Genomic DNA, 16,592 nt, shown 5'->3' with positions numbered 1-16,592 from the left:
ATTGTTGTGAACTCACTTAAGCAATCATAAATCTTAAGTAGTGGTATTTAATCCTTGAATTGTAGAGAATTATTGTCACATATATAGCACAAAACTACACAGTGAAATTATTACTCTGTTCATGCCCTGAATAAGACATTCTAACTGGGGAAGAAAAAAAACAACTGCATTTCATGGTCATTTGAGACACAAGTGTTTTAATTAAAAAAATATATGATTATATAACAATAAAAAACAACATAAATAAAAACATAATACAATATTACCATATTTCTCAGAGAACAAGTCACTTATAAGTCGACCCCCCTGATTTTTTTTAACTTCAATTTGGATTCATTTTACAAAAACACAATTGTAAGTCTACCCCTGATTTTAGTGGTTAAACAGATCATGGCTGTCCAATTATAACACATGGTGTGTGTGTTATTAAATACGGTACTTATAGATTCATGTAGTTTCTACTAGTACATGGTGCTTGAACTTCATACTACAGTGTCATCCCAGCATAGCAAATTCTGCTCCCCTTATGCACAGGTATCTATGCTTCAGATTCTCTCTGAAAAACCAGCACATTTGATTGGTTGATTTAATGACTCAGTCCATATATTTACTGTATCTTGCTTACAAAACACACACACTGGAGAAAAGATGAGGGAAAAGGCAGCTGGAAAGGGCAGTGTGAAGGGTCCTGCAATTTTTTTTCACATACTGTGGGAGTGACATTGATGTCATATCACTGTGTGAAAGCACACACAGTTACAGCAATACCCACTTAGATGGGTTTTGTGTAAAAAGCAGGATCAATGACTGATTTCCTGTCACGTCTCAGATGCAAAAATTTTGCCAGCTCTCAGCGTGAGAGGCTCTTTCCTGTAAAAGCCTGTAGTTCTCCACGCTTTTCCCCATGTTGATATTCCCGTTTGAATAGCAATGAGATAGAGTGGGGATGACAGTCTAGTCATCAATTGCCTGTCTTGTATGGTGGAATCAGAGCTACAATATAGGCTGAATGCTGAATATAGCCTACTAGCTTTTATTTGGACTGGTTCTGTATGTATCACCATATGCTTTTTGGTGACATTTTTTTGAACTTTTTTTTTGTTTTTTATTGAAGATAAAGCATTGAAAAAAAAAAAAACAAAAGCAAACACTACAGAACTGAAATTTCTGATGGAATTTCAAAAGAGCCCAAAATTCAAAAGGGCACCAAAATCTAGTCTCTAACTGTTTCAGATTGGCGCGCAGAAAATGATGGAACATGATTTAAATATATGTATTCTCCCATTGACGCCCATTATACCATAAATAGCCATTTTCCATATACTGTAAACCTGTTGTTTTATTATTTTATTTGCATTGGTGCTTGAAGGTGCTTTTTTTTTCTTCCAGTTCATGCTATTATTTGAAATACCGTATTTTCCGCACTATAAGGCACACCGGATTATAAGGCACACCCTCAATTAATGACATATTTTAAAACTTTTTCAATCACAATATAGGAATACTCAAAGTAATAACAATAATAACTCAAATAATAACTCTAAACTCTCAATAGCATAATAACTCAATGTCAATACGACCAACCTTGTTCAACTGTAAACAAACAGAAGAAACAGGTAAAGCTTACTTTATCAGTTCATTCCCCACCTTTGAATCTCGTATCAATTCTCAATATTGATACATATTTAAGGCCCACCTGATTATAAGGCGCACCATCAGCTTTTTTAAAAAAATTGAGGGTTTTAGGTGCACCTTATAGTGTGGAAAATACGGTATATGTGTTTGAGTGTTGGCACCAGAGTGTGCTTCCGTGTCTGGATTGTTTTGCTCATGCAAAGATCCGCGTTAGTTTTGCATGTGCAAAAGAGGGTAGCCTGCGAGTCTTGATTCGGACCAAAATGTTTTGAAGCTGGGTGTGTATGTCTTGAAAGCAGGCCTCAATGTCTGCAAAAGTGTTGCTTGATGCCATGTCTGCTATTTGTTCTCCGCTCACTTTGGCACTTTTAGAAGACAACTTTACAGACTGTCTGCACGATGTGACGTAACCGTGTGCTGACAAAACATGCCAAGTGACTGAAGCGTAAGCATCAACTATTGTCCATCAACCATTGTTTGAATAAATGGTTTTGTTATGACACCTCAAAAGGAAGAAAGGAAGAAAAATAAAATGTTTACTATGTTTTTCACAAGCCCCCAAGATTTAAACTTTGTGACCTCAATAGATTAAAAATTGAAATTTGTTATCAATTGATCTAACTTATCAGATGTTAATCACACCTAAAAACGTGAGAACAACCCTTCAGGTGACTTTTTTTGGTTTGTTACGTAGATACATTGTGTTATTATGGCATTTAGTATAGTGTTACAAATGTACTTTAACAGAGCTGCAGCTGTGACCATTTACTATCTGCTTAAAAGGCATGGTGCTGTTTTTTTGTTTGTCTGTTTGTTTGTTTTTTGCCTTTTTTTCCAAATTATTAGAACATAATTTTAACCTAAAATATCATCCATTCTGTCCATCACAAACTTGGACAAACTCCGGATGATCTTGGGTTTAGTTTGGCAAAGAACTTTGCTATAGTTTGCTGCATTAGCGTCTTTGTTGCCATTGCTAGCTATGGCTGCAGATGCAGCTTGATGCTCTGCATTTATGTGGTAGGCTAAATTTCAGTTGCTTCTGTGCTTAGCTTCTTCTTACTAAGAGTGCATATCACACTGGCTTTCTCAAAGATGCTTTCGGGGCATTTTTTCTTAAGTTAAATGTACCGTTCATTAGACAAACATCTCTAACATGCTCATCCAGTTTCATTTCTTCCTTCTGCCCAACACAATGACACCCAATTAGTGTCCATTTAAGGGTGTGATTGACCTTTGTTTTCCAACCCCCAACAACTCAAACAGAAGAATCCAAATGCATACAAACTGATCTAATCAGCACACAGAAAGCATCAATTTAGAAATTATAATTTGATTAACATGATAAAAAATATTGCTTTAAGTAGGACTGTAATTAATTTATCACAATTAGCCCGTTTATCTGACACCCTTAATTAAACCTTTGAAATTGCTGTAGGTGTGTCAACGATGAAAAGCTCATGGACAGTTGAAACTCGGGAAGGAGAGAAAGTCTTTTTGAATGGACTTTAATGAACCCTGACTATACAAGCTGCCCTTGTGCTTCTCTGATTCACCCTCAACAGATGTTGTCTGCACCATCATGCATATTCTCATGCAAAGGCTATTAGAGCTTTTGCCCTTTTAAAAATAGCTGCATGAACTGTCTTATCCTAAGTGGTTTGATCAAAGTCCAAACTAAGTTTAAAAGGAACTGTAAGCAGACCACAGCCAGAAAGTTGACGAGTAAAATTAAAGATCACTGCAGTGAAATCGGAAAAATGGAGTTTACACTCCATCCGGTGTGTCCGTGTTTGACCACTCCCGCGGTTGTGCCCTGACGGAGTTGATTTTAAATAGAGATTATAATGTGTTCAATTAATTGATTTCTAAAATTATTCAATGGGTTCTGTGTAAGCTATTATCAAATACAATAACATCCATCACACTTATCCACGGACCTAATTTGGAGCCCTCTTATGCTTTTTATCATTGATATTAGCATTGCCCCTTGCTCGCTAATTGAATTGTATGCAACCATAATGTCTTGAAGTACATTCACACTTACCATTTGTATGGCTTGGCAAGGACAAATTAGAAAAGAAAACATTCATCATCACTGTTTTAAGGAGGACATTATTCATACGCCTTAGAATGGTCACTTTTTCCCTCCACTGGATCATAAAAAATATTTCATTCACACATCGAATTTAATACCATCTACTGTGGGTCCTATATGATGACCTACATGATGACCTTTTAGTCACAAATGATTAACCTTAAGTCTCTACCAGCAATCAAACCTACTTCCCGGCATTTTTATATTCCTCGGTTTCTCGATATCAAATCGAGTGGTGTGTCATTCACCTTCCCAAATGCTCTTTAATTCCGAACAAATTCTCACATGCTTCCCCAGCCTCACTTGTCAGCTTTCACATGACGTAGAATGATTTTTTTATTTTTTATTTTTTTAGCCAATGGAGTTCTCTTCTCTCTGTGTGCTCAGAATTTAAATGAATTCACTACTGGCATGAGTCAACAGCTCAGTCAATCTGATTCATTCAGAAAGGCAAAGCACTGGATGACAGTCGGACCTTTCCAGTGGTGCTGGGTGAGGGGGTGTGCTGATTTCCAGCCAATATCAGTTTAAATAGAATCGGATGTCTGTGACAGCGACAATGTGTTACAATTCATCATGCAATTACATTTCATGCAAATCATTTCGATGTCTTGCAAGTAGCCAAGAACATTCTGGCAGAAGTACAGGAAGGCCATTGTCTCTTTTTAATTGATTGCTTGTGATTAATAGTAGGAAAGCAGTCTAGCTGCCTTATTACAGTAATCTCATTGAAAAGGCATACTGTACATTTTGAAGACAGGCTGCATATTTCAAGCCAAATGCATTGATAACCAAAGAAGGCGCTTCCTAGATTGTTTTCAAAACATTTTGACCATTGCTGTACTGTAGTATAAATACAATAATAGTTCCTCAAATAGCGGTTGAAGACAAATGAACACCTCTGTACGAAGCCCTGGCAGAAGAAAAAAAATACAGACTGTAAATCTCAGTTCATCACTATGCATACATTAGTGGTTTACGATTGAATCCACTGAAACATCAGCCACAAAACAGCTTTTTCTCATGGATGAATGAAGGCAATTACACTTAGTTTTCACTTGGTCAACAGTAGGGTAGTTTGGAGGAAAGGGGAGGGGTGGGGATGGTACGCTGCAAGCGCTGGATGGTAAGCTACCGTGTTTTCCACACTATAAGGCGCACCTAAAAGCCTTAATTCTTTTAAAAAAGTTGATGGTGCGCCCTAATCCGGTGTGCTTTATATATGGATCAATATTGAGTTTAGGATTCGTAGATGGGGAATGAACTGATAAAGTAGCTTTACCTGTTTCTTTTGTGTGTTTACAGTTGAACAAGGTTGATCATATTGACATTGAGTTATTATGCTATTGAGAGTTTAGAGTTATTAATTGAGTTATTATTCTTACTACTTTGAGTATTACTATATTGTGATTGCACTGGAGAAAAAGTTCCCTGATATAATAGTTGCACTACATGTTATACCAACTGTCACGGAAATACTAGTAAAATAAAACATAAGACAGTTGTTTATTCATTTTGGGAGTGAATGGTGTTGTCAGAAAGCTGGTTTGTAATCTACGAATAAAGTTTGACTGCTTCTACTGTTGCGCCTTATAATGTGGTGCGCCTTACATATGGAAAACGTTTTAAAATATGCCATTAATTTAGGGTGTGCCTTATAGTCCGGTGCACCTTATAGCGCGGAAAATACGATACTCAATAAGAAGTAGCCTGATGCCTTATCCCCTTAGTTTGGCCTTTAAGTAACTACACCGGAAAGCCTTTGTTTAGCCTCTACAGCTTTTTTTTAGTATGTCATAGTAAAACATTTCTCCTATATTCGAGAGCATGGGACATTGGGACAACCCCACATTCATTATTATTTTATTATTATACTCAATTTTCTACATGTTGTTTACACTGTAATTTGGTTGATCCTTTTCAAACCCAAATTTGGGTTTCTTTTAACCCAACTGTTTTTTTAGAGTGTACTGAATTCATCCATCCAATCATTTTTCAATTTCTATGGCCACTTATCATCAATATGGTTGCTGGTATGGTGGTGCCTATCCCAGCAGTCTTCAGGCAGTAGGCAGGGGACAACCTGAATTGGTTTCCAGCCAATCGCAGGGCACATAGAGACAAACAACCAATCACACACCCAAACACATCTAAGGGCAATTCGGAGTGTCCAAAACACCTACCCTGCATGTTTGTGAAAAGCTGGACTATGTGAAGGGAATCCACGCAGGTACTGAGAAAGCATGCAAATGCCATACAGAAAGGCTGGAGCTGTAATTCAATCTGAGACCTCTGAACTGTAAGGTACACATGCTAACCAATCCTCCGCCATGCCGCCCTGTTCTGAATCACTTCTTACAATTTCACCATATATGACCTCAAAACTTTTCATTTCAGCTATAATAGAAGTTACATTCATTTCATTATTGTTCCAAAAATTGTTTATGAACGATTTTGGGAAAGAAAATATTCCTTATGTACACTGGATTTTTTATTTTTTTTTTAACATTAAACATGCATTTTCCTTTTCCTCCAAAGGTCCTTCGTGTGGTGCGTTTGATAAAGATCTCCCCGGCACTGGAAGACTTTGTCTACAAGATATTTGGACCAGGTAAAAAATTAGGCAGCCTGGTGGTCTTCACAGCCAGCCTCCTCATCGTCATGTCGGCCATCAGTCTGCAGATGTTCTGCTTTGTGGAAGACCTGGACCGCTTCACAACCTTTCCCAGAGTGAGGAACTGCACATTGATTCTTTATTTTGTAAAATTAAAAAGAAAAACAAGATCTGTAATAACAAAAAAATTATACGTTTCTATTCTAGTAAAATTCGAACTTTTTTTTCTCATATTTTAAACATTATTTTCCTGTAAGTTTTACTTGTATGTATTTTTCTGTTAGTATTACTTTTATGAATAAATACTTCAGCGTTTTTCAATATTTTGACTTCATTCTTGTATTAATAACTTTACTCCTGTAATTTTATGTTTTCTCACAAAGTATGTTTTCTCACAAAGAGGTTATTTTTGTGATATTTTTGATAAACTTGAAATGAAAACTTTATACTCTGAAAATTATGTCTTTTCATATTGCGACTTCATTTAATGTTATTTTTGTTTTTTTTTTTAATTGTAATGTTTTTCACCTATGACATTTCCATTTGAAATTTTTTTTCTGTAATATTTTTGCTTTAGTCTCATAATTAAGACTGCGTTTTTTGTAATATTACTATTTGTGTCATATTTCACTGCAAACAAATTCGGGAGTAAGGACATTGTAAGTGTGGGCTCGTGAAAAAATATGAAGTGGAAATTGTCTGATTAAAATGGAGCACTGTGATATCATACTATGGATAATTCACACTAGCCTAGCAAATTTTATTTTTTAGAGAATAACCATGGTTATTTAGATATAGAATTGATAGTAATAATGGCTTGGATGTTGGTTTAAGAGATGAGATGTCTTTAAGTGTCTAAGTTTCTTAGAATTTTGCTTTCAATTCTCACTTCACACACCAATGTGCTCATAAACAGAAGCCACTCAAATATTATCTGTTCTGTATGGCTTGTGCTTTACACCCACACATTTGTCATGTTAGTATCTCTCTTGTGCTGGCAGACCTGTAGGTTGTATCATTATTTGCAATGATTGGACTGTGGGAGTAAGAATGCGAGTAGCAGGGAGTTGAGGATGCTATTTGTCGGTGAAGAAAAAAGTGCAGGCGTGCATCAGTGTCCTGGCTTTCTTTGACCTCACCATGCAGCAGATGATTATGTTTCTAAATCTCACAATGGCAGGATGGAAAAGGTGGTTAGCAAGAAGCATTATGTGCATTACATCTTCACCTTGTGCTGCCCCCGACCCTTTTCGCAATTTCACCTTCTACCTTATTTTTCTTCCCTATAGGCTTTCATGTCCATGTTTCAGATTTTGACACAGGAGGGCTGGGTAGACGTCATGGACCAGACACTGGTCGCAGTTGGTCACATGTGGGCTCCAGTCGTGGCCATTTACTTCATCCTCTACCATCTGTTTGCGACCCTGGTAAGACTCTTAATGGGAAGTCAGCACAAAAAAAGGCTTTATATTCATTTGTTCTATGCACCCTCACTAGTCTAAACACAACATTTTGATTTATATCGCATCCTTTTTATCCATGGGCGGGTATTTTACCACAAACCTTTGACTTAAAAAGAGGAGGGCCAATATGACTATGAAGTCAAATTAATTTTAAATATGATCGTCACATATTTACATAGTTTTGGGCTGCCATAGTTAAAATATGGTGAAAGCTGAGGTGTCAAAATTAATCAATCAACACATAGCTGCTATTCACAGCAGCAGTAATAATAACCTGTAGTTAACATGTATTTAAAACTGATGTAGATTCAAAAGTGCATATCAAGCTCATAACACTTTGCATTAATCAGTTTTCAAAACCATCAGTGAGTACAAAATGACTCCCCATTAATTTTGGAATCCAGCATTTTTTAAGTGCTGTAATCGGTTCTTAACTAAGTCCACTGAAGCAGACTTCACTAAAATTAAATTAACATAGGAAAACAAGGGTGACATTTAATTTGGATGAACATTATTTGTAAGCAGTAAAAGTAAGCAAATGGCAAGCAAGCTACATGAATTCTTTTCTTATCTTAAGGCATTTAATTAGTTACCGCCTCATCTCCCCGTTATGCTTCTTCGAGCTTTACAGCCAATCAGCTGCCGTTGTGAGAAGTGCTGACATTTTAGTGTTTGTCCTCCTAATATTGGGAAGTGTCCTGATGACTCACACCTCCTCATCCCAGACTGACAAGATGCCTTTGTGGATGAAGCAAGCAGTAAATCAAATTAAATATTTTCAAGGACCTCTGAAAATGGCAAAAAGATCCCTAAATGACCACTTGTAACAAAGACAGACTATTTGCTTTGATTTGATTTGATTTATACCTTTTGGCACGACTTCCATGTTTATGCTCGGTAATCAATCACGGAAGCTAATAGTGCTTTTGAAAAAAAATCTCAAATTCTAGGTATGTAATGAAATCACGTGTTCATTTTTCTCATCTTTGGCTTTCTAGATTCTGCTCAGTCTTTTTGTCGCAGTTATATTGGACAATCTTGAGCTGGATGAAGACTTGAAAAAGCTCAAACAAGTAAGTAGTTTGATCGCATTTTTACTTAATGAGCATGGGCCTAACATACAATATTCTCTTTCCACTGTTCTCTCAGCCATTTTCCATTCACTGCAATATTTTATTTAAGTACTTTTCTGGTGCCAACTTGGGAAGAGTGACAGGACTGAATAATGTATTCACATGTGGGCAGGGCCCTCTCGCCCTTACCACATCTCCAGAGGGTTGAGCAAGTGGGCTGAGCTAATTAGCAGTCATACACGCGTGCCCATGTGCAGACTCAACAGGTCAACTTCAGTAGACATGTTGAGGCTCATGTGCAAATTGTTGTCATCTTACGAATTAACTAGAACTTATTTAGGAGTGAAACAGTGATGTGTTCATCGCACTCTTTTTCCTTCTTCCTCCTCTATCGAATTGCATTTCACATTTTTATGAGGACTTTGTTTCCTCCCCCATTGTCCAACTGTGTGTGTGTGTGTGTGTGTGTGTGTGTGTGTTAATGTAAAGCAGGGTTATGTCGCAGACTCGCAAAACAAGGCAAACAGCCATTAACCACCACATAGATGAAGTCACAAAATAAAAACCACAAGACTTGCTATAAATGTTCTAGTGACATAAATCCTTTTGCAAAATTAGTCTTACTCTTGCTTGGCACCCACATTAACCAAGCGAATGCAAAAATATGCTTTCTAATATTACATGCAGTCTGGACATCTTTGTTTAAAAGCGTATAAATGACAGTAGAGACAATATGAAAGAAATGGCACGTTAAGCATTATTTAGATTGGATAAATAGTATTTACTATTAGTATGTAGTAGAGTTTCTTTTAGTTGTCGAAATCACTGAGATTGTAACTGCTGTTGTACTGCTCCTAAAAAATACATACATAGATGGACGGACGGATGAAGAGATGAATGGAAGGATCGATGAATAGATGGATGATAGATAGGTAGGTAGGTAAAAATGTTACCACAGGACACTGTAAGTTAAGGATTTCTTTAAAGACACTGTGCTATTCTTTTTTGTCCTAAATGGAAGAAAGAGAAGACAATTACCGCAATTGTTCAATGTGGATGGCACCTCAGGCAGCAAATCAGTGTGCAGTGTTTTTTAGAGGGATATACAGTATGTACTGAAAATATTATAAACCAGCAGAACATACCAGTAACCTTTCTTCTTCCTTACCTAACTTGCAGTGGTTATTGGCTGTAAAATTCTTCAAATCATTACGATATACCACTACAGCATGAGAATTCTGCACATTAGTACATCGTTAGTTCGTTTTTGCAAATTGCATGTTTATGATAGGGCATGGTTGAGTTCAGAACCTGTTGTGATCAACTATTTCAACAAATAAACTACCAAATGACATTATTTATTCAAAGTAATGGATTTAGTCTTTTTATGAGTTGAATGACAAGGAGAATTTCATATGGTAAAATTGTAGCCGCTGTGGCTTACATATGTTTGATGGTCACAATGAATCTGGCCCTAACAGCTCATGCCCTTCATCGTGCTACGTGCTCGTCTGGAATATTATTTGAAAAAAATCAGTCAAAGATATCAGCGCCACTTGGTTGCCTTTAGCATTGGTTCCCATCCGTGAGGGACCTGAAGCATGCAGTGCATGTGTTTATCTATGTGTGTAAGTGTGGCACATTGAAATGGAAATTCAAATATGCAGTGAAGCTTGAAGCAATAACGCTTACCTGCACAATTATGCAGCCTGCCGGTGAGCCATTTATCCATTTATTTTCTATATTGTTTGCTTAGGCAAAAGGAAGGTGTTATTATTATTTTGTAGTTTTATTAAACAGCGGCGAAACAGAATCTCCAATTACAGTTACTTATGATCATCATATGCAACATCCACCAATGCGGTGAGCTTCCTCACATACACACCATTGGCTATATTCACAACATATGCGACTAGATGTTCGGCTGATGCTACTTGCAATTTTCTTTTCTTTTTATTTGTAAGTGTAATAGTTATGCAGCATGCTGTTATTACATTCCTGCAGCATCAGTAGAAGGGTGATCTTTGTGAGTCATGCCCTATTAAAAATGCACAACTTAGAGGGCTAAAAAGCCTGCTTGGCTGCAGGTATTTGCAGAATCACCTCATGACTTAAAAGCTGAATATAATGTCAAGGTTGACTTCATAAAAGTACCTGTGGAACAGACTACACAAAGTAAACTACGTGTTGTTAAGGGCACCTAACCAGTGGTTACTTTTATTATTTCAGTCTAATCAAGTCAGTCCTTGCATTGTTGAGTGGCAGTATGTTGCACTCCAGCTAGGCCAACTGACTCCAGGCAAGATCATACAAGTGCTGTTTACTTACAACGCGGCATAGCACACAATCTGTGTGTAATTGATGTCCAAGTTATTTGTACTAAAATGATAAATAAATAAATACATAAAAATCCCACAGAGTATAATGAAAAGTGGGTTGCCATCATGAAGCCTTTACTTTTATAGGAGAGAAAGTTTATTTTTTTAAACAATTTTTGTAATACAAAATAAATATAAATAATTGACCAAATACAATTTACAGCACCTCAAATTCATTGGCATAATACTGACGGTTCTTCGCTTCTAGTGTCATTTCACATCAATAAAACATTTGCGTTTTTTCCAAAATTGGTCATTTTGTGGCGTGGAAACCCCTAAAATAAAAGTTAGCCACCTCATAGCAAAGTTTATGTATTTTGCCCCTCAATTATGAATCAACTAATCTTTAACAGTTTTCATGTGATTGCCTTTTTACTTGCGACCTGTAATATTCATAGCAAATACATTTCTTGTTCCCTCAGTATAAAGGTGCTGCTTGGTTAAAATAATGGACCTTGTAGTTTGCTGATGTGTAAACTGAAAGTTAGTTGTCATGACTCACATTTATTTTGTTTTTTTCTTCATTTAAAGGAGACATAACAATTGATCGTGATTTGGTATATAATGTAAATTATGAGCCAATCTATAGCCAGGCGATCAGATCGGTGTAAATTTTAGTTTTTAATAAGGTTTGTTTAATGTGTGTCGGATGGATAAAACCATGAACAAAAAGTATAATCTTTTTTTTTTTCTTTTTTAATGCAGGTGGCTGTTGGCCGTATTCCCTGTGAGATATAGAAGGTCACTGTACTTACAGTATATGTTTATTTTTACTCTTAACCTTTAATTCTATGCCTGACAAGGAAAAGCTCAAAAATATTTGGTCATCATTTAAATGCTCATTGAGCCATGCCAAATGCTGTCTTACTAGAGGTTTGGCAGCGTTTGGACTTAGTCCAAAATAGTTCAGTGAACCCAGAAGTGTACTTTGGCCCCCAAAAATCTGGATTGTATGATTTCTAGGTCTTTTGAGGCTATGCTGTTCTGGTGCCTGATTTACCTGCAGATTATTACTAAGTCAGATAGCAAACAGCATCTGTCAAAATTTGCATTCTGATCACAGGCCAGCTGACTCGCCTCTGTAAGTACTACTGACAGCCCATTTCTCTTGATTTCAAGCATTTCTCTACAACTCACTTGAGTGTGTACTTGGGGGGCTTTCAGTTTCCTGGATGGTCCCGCATTGATCAGCTTCCTTTGCCACTTTTAATATGACATATTAGAATTGAAATGGTGTGAAGCCATGCCTGGGTGGTGCCCCCATCACCCTCACGTGTATGTGCAAAAAGTGATCCATTATCATTTGGAAGGTGGAGGAAACTGTCTAGAACAAACATAATTTTCAACCATATTGTTTTGTGAGGCTGGAAACACACACACGCCCACGCATACACACAAATCCACACACATCAGTGTTGATTAGGATAATGCATTTAGCGCGTGAAATTAGGTTTGCTCCAAAGGTTTAATAAAAGGAAGGCAGCAGAGTGGTAGACAGACAGCAGAGGAAACCAGAAACGACTCGCCGTCACTACACACCCACACACTCATCAATGTCCTCAATGCTCGCAGAAGATGTGCAACTTGGACAAAATGCTGCCCAATTCAGTGTTAGTTATGTGTGGCATACTATAAAGATGCGTTTATATGCTACAGTGACACATATTTTCTGTCACATTGAAGACCATACCAATTGGCTGTGTCTAGTATTACAAATGACGACATTGTACTATATGCCATGCCTTCATCTGTGTCCCAGTTTGGTCGGATTCAGTGAGAGGACTGAAGGCCCACCATGTGGCTAACAAATCATTGTCCCTTTGCAAGAAAATATCCAAATCCAAGGGAAAATAGGTGTTTACACTTCAGGGTGCAGTGATGATGATAATCATGTAGGTGTGTTTGTAACAAAATGTGTAGCAATCACCCACACCCGAAGGCTAGGCCGATGAGTCATGAGATGTATTGAAAAAATTTGAGAGAAAAAAATGCTGTGAGAAATACAAAGCAGAAGGAAATGACAGACTAATGTGCAGCTGTGTACCTCAACATTAACAAAGCCAAGCGACTTTTTTCAATCCTGAGTAATAGTAGGAAATGAATGACGAATCATCGGAAAATAAATCTGTCCGATGATAATGTATTTATTTAATTGATCTGCTATCTATTTAGCAAAAAGGCCCAAGTAGAAAAATGTCAGAAAAAAATGACAAAACACTTGACGAATAATAATATACAAAATGAAAACATTGAAGTTGGTTATAAATATTTTTTAAAAGTCAACCTTCATTTGTTTGGTTTATATTATTTCTGAAACTACAGTTGAATCTGTAATTTTGAACTCAACTTCCTCTGAAACACTGGTAAACCAGTTGAGTTAACATGGTTTGTAAAATGTGATGAGTAGGAACGGCAACTGTGTTGGGTTGTGTGCTTCATATTGTGAAGTCATTTAAGTATCACGGCAGTTTATATGGAGCACTCAGGCAAGCGCTAGCTACAGTAGTAAGCGGCTAATTTATGCTAGGTGCAGCTATAAGGGAGCCTTGAGCCACTGATAAACACTGGCAACAGTGGCCATACGCAAATGTCAGCGTAGTTTGTCAGAGACCTAATTTGCCAATTGAACTTGGTTTCAGAACAACTTCGGGTTATTTGGGTATTGGGAGTCCGGAGCAACAGTTGCAGGACGTAGACAAGGCATGCTGTTACCTTTTGAAAGGTGGAACAATGAACTGATAACCGTAACGACGATATATTGCGGTTTTAAAAGTCATGGTTGTTTAAAACTATCCAAATCTGTCCCCTCCCACTTTGTCTGCCTTACCAGGCAATTTTACTGTGCAGCTCTCAATGCGTATTATACGTGAGTCCTCCTCTGCTGCAGCAATCTCATTGTCCATCTCCTGCTTTGTGGGCTTTAATAGCAATATAATTTTGCTCAATATACAATATAATGTTCACTTGCTAACTTGCTGTCATGTGCTACTTTTATTATGCTTTCACCTGAGGTAAGACACAAGGCGTCCAGCCTGCTTGAGTGTGGCTCAACAATGCAAAAAATTGACCCCCTAACCAACAAAGTTGTTTCGTAAAAGAGCAGGTCAAGTTGCGAGTCAGCTATGAACTAGTAGTGTGCAAGACAGAGAGAGAGAGAGAAAGAGAGATGAATTTGACCCTTCATTAAAAGCGTTCCATAACACTGAATAGTCTTTTCAGATTTTGTTGACATGAAGTAATAAGTTTGATGATCACTGAATATAGACACAAAAGTGTTTTCATGAATATGTGAGTTAGAACCGATGACCAATTCCTGCTTCTGGTTCCTGGTGCGTCAGAACCACAATTGACTCACCATCACATTGTTATAATCTCTCTGGCGGTTTATTTTATGAGGACTGCATACATAACATTTGGTTTTTCAGTATATCTGACATGTTGTCAGATAGCCATCTACTGAGAAGCCTAGTCATCGGAGTAGATAACAGATGCTTGTCGAAAAATGGCTTGAGTAGCTAAATGGACGTGTCTATATGCATGCATTATTTGTGGTATGATGGATGGTTCCTACATTGACGCATTTATATTGTGCTCTCATGTGAATCCGTAGTAAAGTCTCCAGGGAGTTCCTCGGATTTACAAGATCCAGTGTGATCTTGTGCAGTGGCAATCCCTCACACTTCTACGCCCAAGTGAGTGTGACAGGCTTGTTGCATAGAAAATGGTGGTGGTGACACCATTCAGCAGTCAGGCTACATGTACATATATTACATATTCGTCCGACAGACTGCAAGAAATCACGTTTGGGGATGAAACAAGAGGTGCAGCATGAGACAAGTGAATGTATATATAAGTGGACATATCAATCAATCAATCAATCAATCAATCAATCAATCAAATTTTATTTGTATAGCCCTGAATATCCGAAGTGGCAAAGGGCTTCACACAATAGCACTATAAATGTATAGACATTTTATTTTATTTTATTCAAATTTAGGGTATTCTAAAGGCTCTCGGCTTTAAATGTGCATGTGTGTCTGCATATAAAATAAACACTTTTGTTAAGATGAAATCAACCTGATCAAATGCACAATGAAGAGGATGGAGTTGCCACCTGATTGTATATTAACTAAACTAAAAGCCTGCCCTCCGTTTGTGGGACTTAATGGAGCAAAGGTTTATTTAGGGATTTAGCGACAGAAAGCCTAAGTAGACAGAGAGTGGAGCACAGGGGAAAAGAACGTTCCCCCTCAGAGGATTCCTGATACAATGTGCTCTTATCTCTAGAATGTCACCTTCAGTTATCAATTGGGAAGCTACCGCAGGTGTCTGAGATACTCTACCACTTAGGGCAATCATTGCCACCAGCATGCAGTTATTGTTTATATTAAAAATAGGAAAGACCAGCCAGTGTTAGTCTTATGGCCCGCTGTACCTAAATCAAAATTAACTACCAGTAATTTTGTTCGAATACATCAACTAAGGGATTGTGCCAATAGACTGATTGATTGTTAGGAATTTAATAATGTTGTAATTCCATCCATCCATCCATCCATCCATTTTCTATCGCCACTTATCCCTATAGGGGTCGCAGGCTTGCTGGCGCCTATCTCAGCTGGCTTCGGGCTGTAGGCGGGGGACACCCTGAACTGGTTGCCAGCCAATCGCAGGGCACATAGAGACGAACAACCAACGAAGGACAATTTAGTTTGTCCAATTCACCTGCCATGCATGTTTTTGGGGAGTGGGAGGAAGCCGAAGTGCCCGGAGAAAACCCATGCGGGCTTGAGGAGAACATGCAAAATGTTGTAATTCACTATTGCCAAATCTGTATTAATGAATTTCACAAAATCGAGTGCACCTGTCTCATTTGTGCAGATATTTGTCTTTTCATGGAACCACGCTGAAGAAATGTCTCTTTGACACATTGAGAAGTAGTCAGTGTACATCATATATAACAGCTTAATTTATTGTTCCCTATGAATAACTCAGAATACAACCTTTAATGTCTAAACCACTGGCAACAACAGTGAGTACAACCCTAATTAAATAAAGCCCTTTATCGTCAATATTTTGTATGGCTACCATCATTTTCTACCACTGACCTCACTCTCCTAGACATGGAGTTCACCAGAGCGTCACGTTTCCACTGGAATCCTCTTCCACTCCTCCATGACGCCATCGCCAAGCTTATGGATATTCAAGGTCTTATGCTCCTTTACCTTCAGTTTGAGGATACCTCAAAGATTTTCAATAGAGTTTAGGTCTGGTAACTTGCTTGGCCAGGCCTTCATCTTTACCCTCAGCCTTTTTAGCAAGGCAGTGGTCATC

General features: G+C 37.7%; 1 protein-coding gene across 3 annotated transcripts in view; it reads left to right on the top strand.

The window, feature by feature from the left end:
- The window catches only part of LOC148424030 (sodium leak channel NALCN), a 78,937-nt gene that overhangs the window by 31,233 nt on the left and 31,112 nt on the right, over nt 1-16,592 (top strand). For all 3 annotated transcript variants that reach the window (XR_015865674.1, XM_088415489.1, XM_088415488.1), the window contains 3 exons: nt 6,272-6,463; nt 7,637-7,774; nt 8,809-8,883. Coding sequence is in view for 2 of the 3 variants with exons in the window: in XM_088415489.1 (XP_088271615.1) it covers nt 6,272-6,463; nt 7,637-7,774; nt 8,809-8,883 (405 nt within the window). In the remaining variant the exon portion in view is untranslated. The remainder of the gene's footprint in view (nt 1-6,271; nt 6,464-7,636; nt 7,775-8,808; nt 8,884-16,592) is intronic.

The sequence above is a fragment of the Hippichthys cyanospilos genome, chromosome 5 (genome assembly GCF_059441005.1).
Source record: "Hippichthys cyanospilos isolate Australia breed blue-spotted pipefish chromosome 5, RoL_Hcya_1.0, whole genome shotgun sequence".
Lineage (NCBI taxonomy): Eukaryota > Metazoa > Chordata > Actinopteri > Syngnathiformes > Syngnathidae > Hippichthys > Hippichthys cyanospilos.
This window is presented reverse-complemented; position numbering and strand designations above follow the sequence as displayed.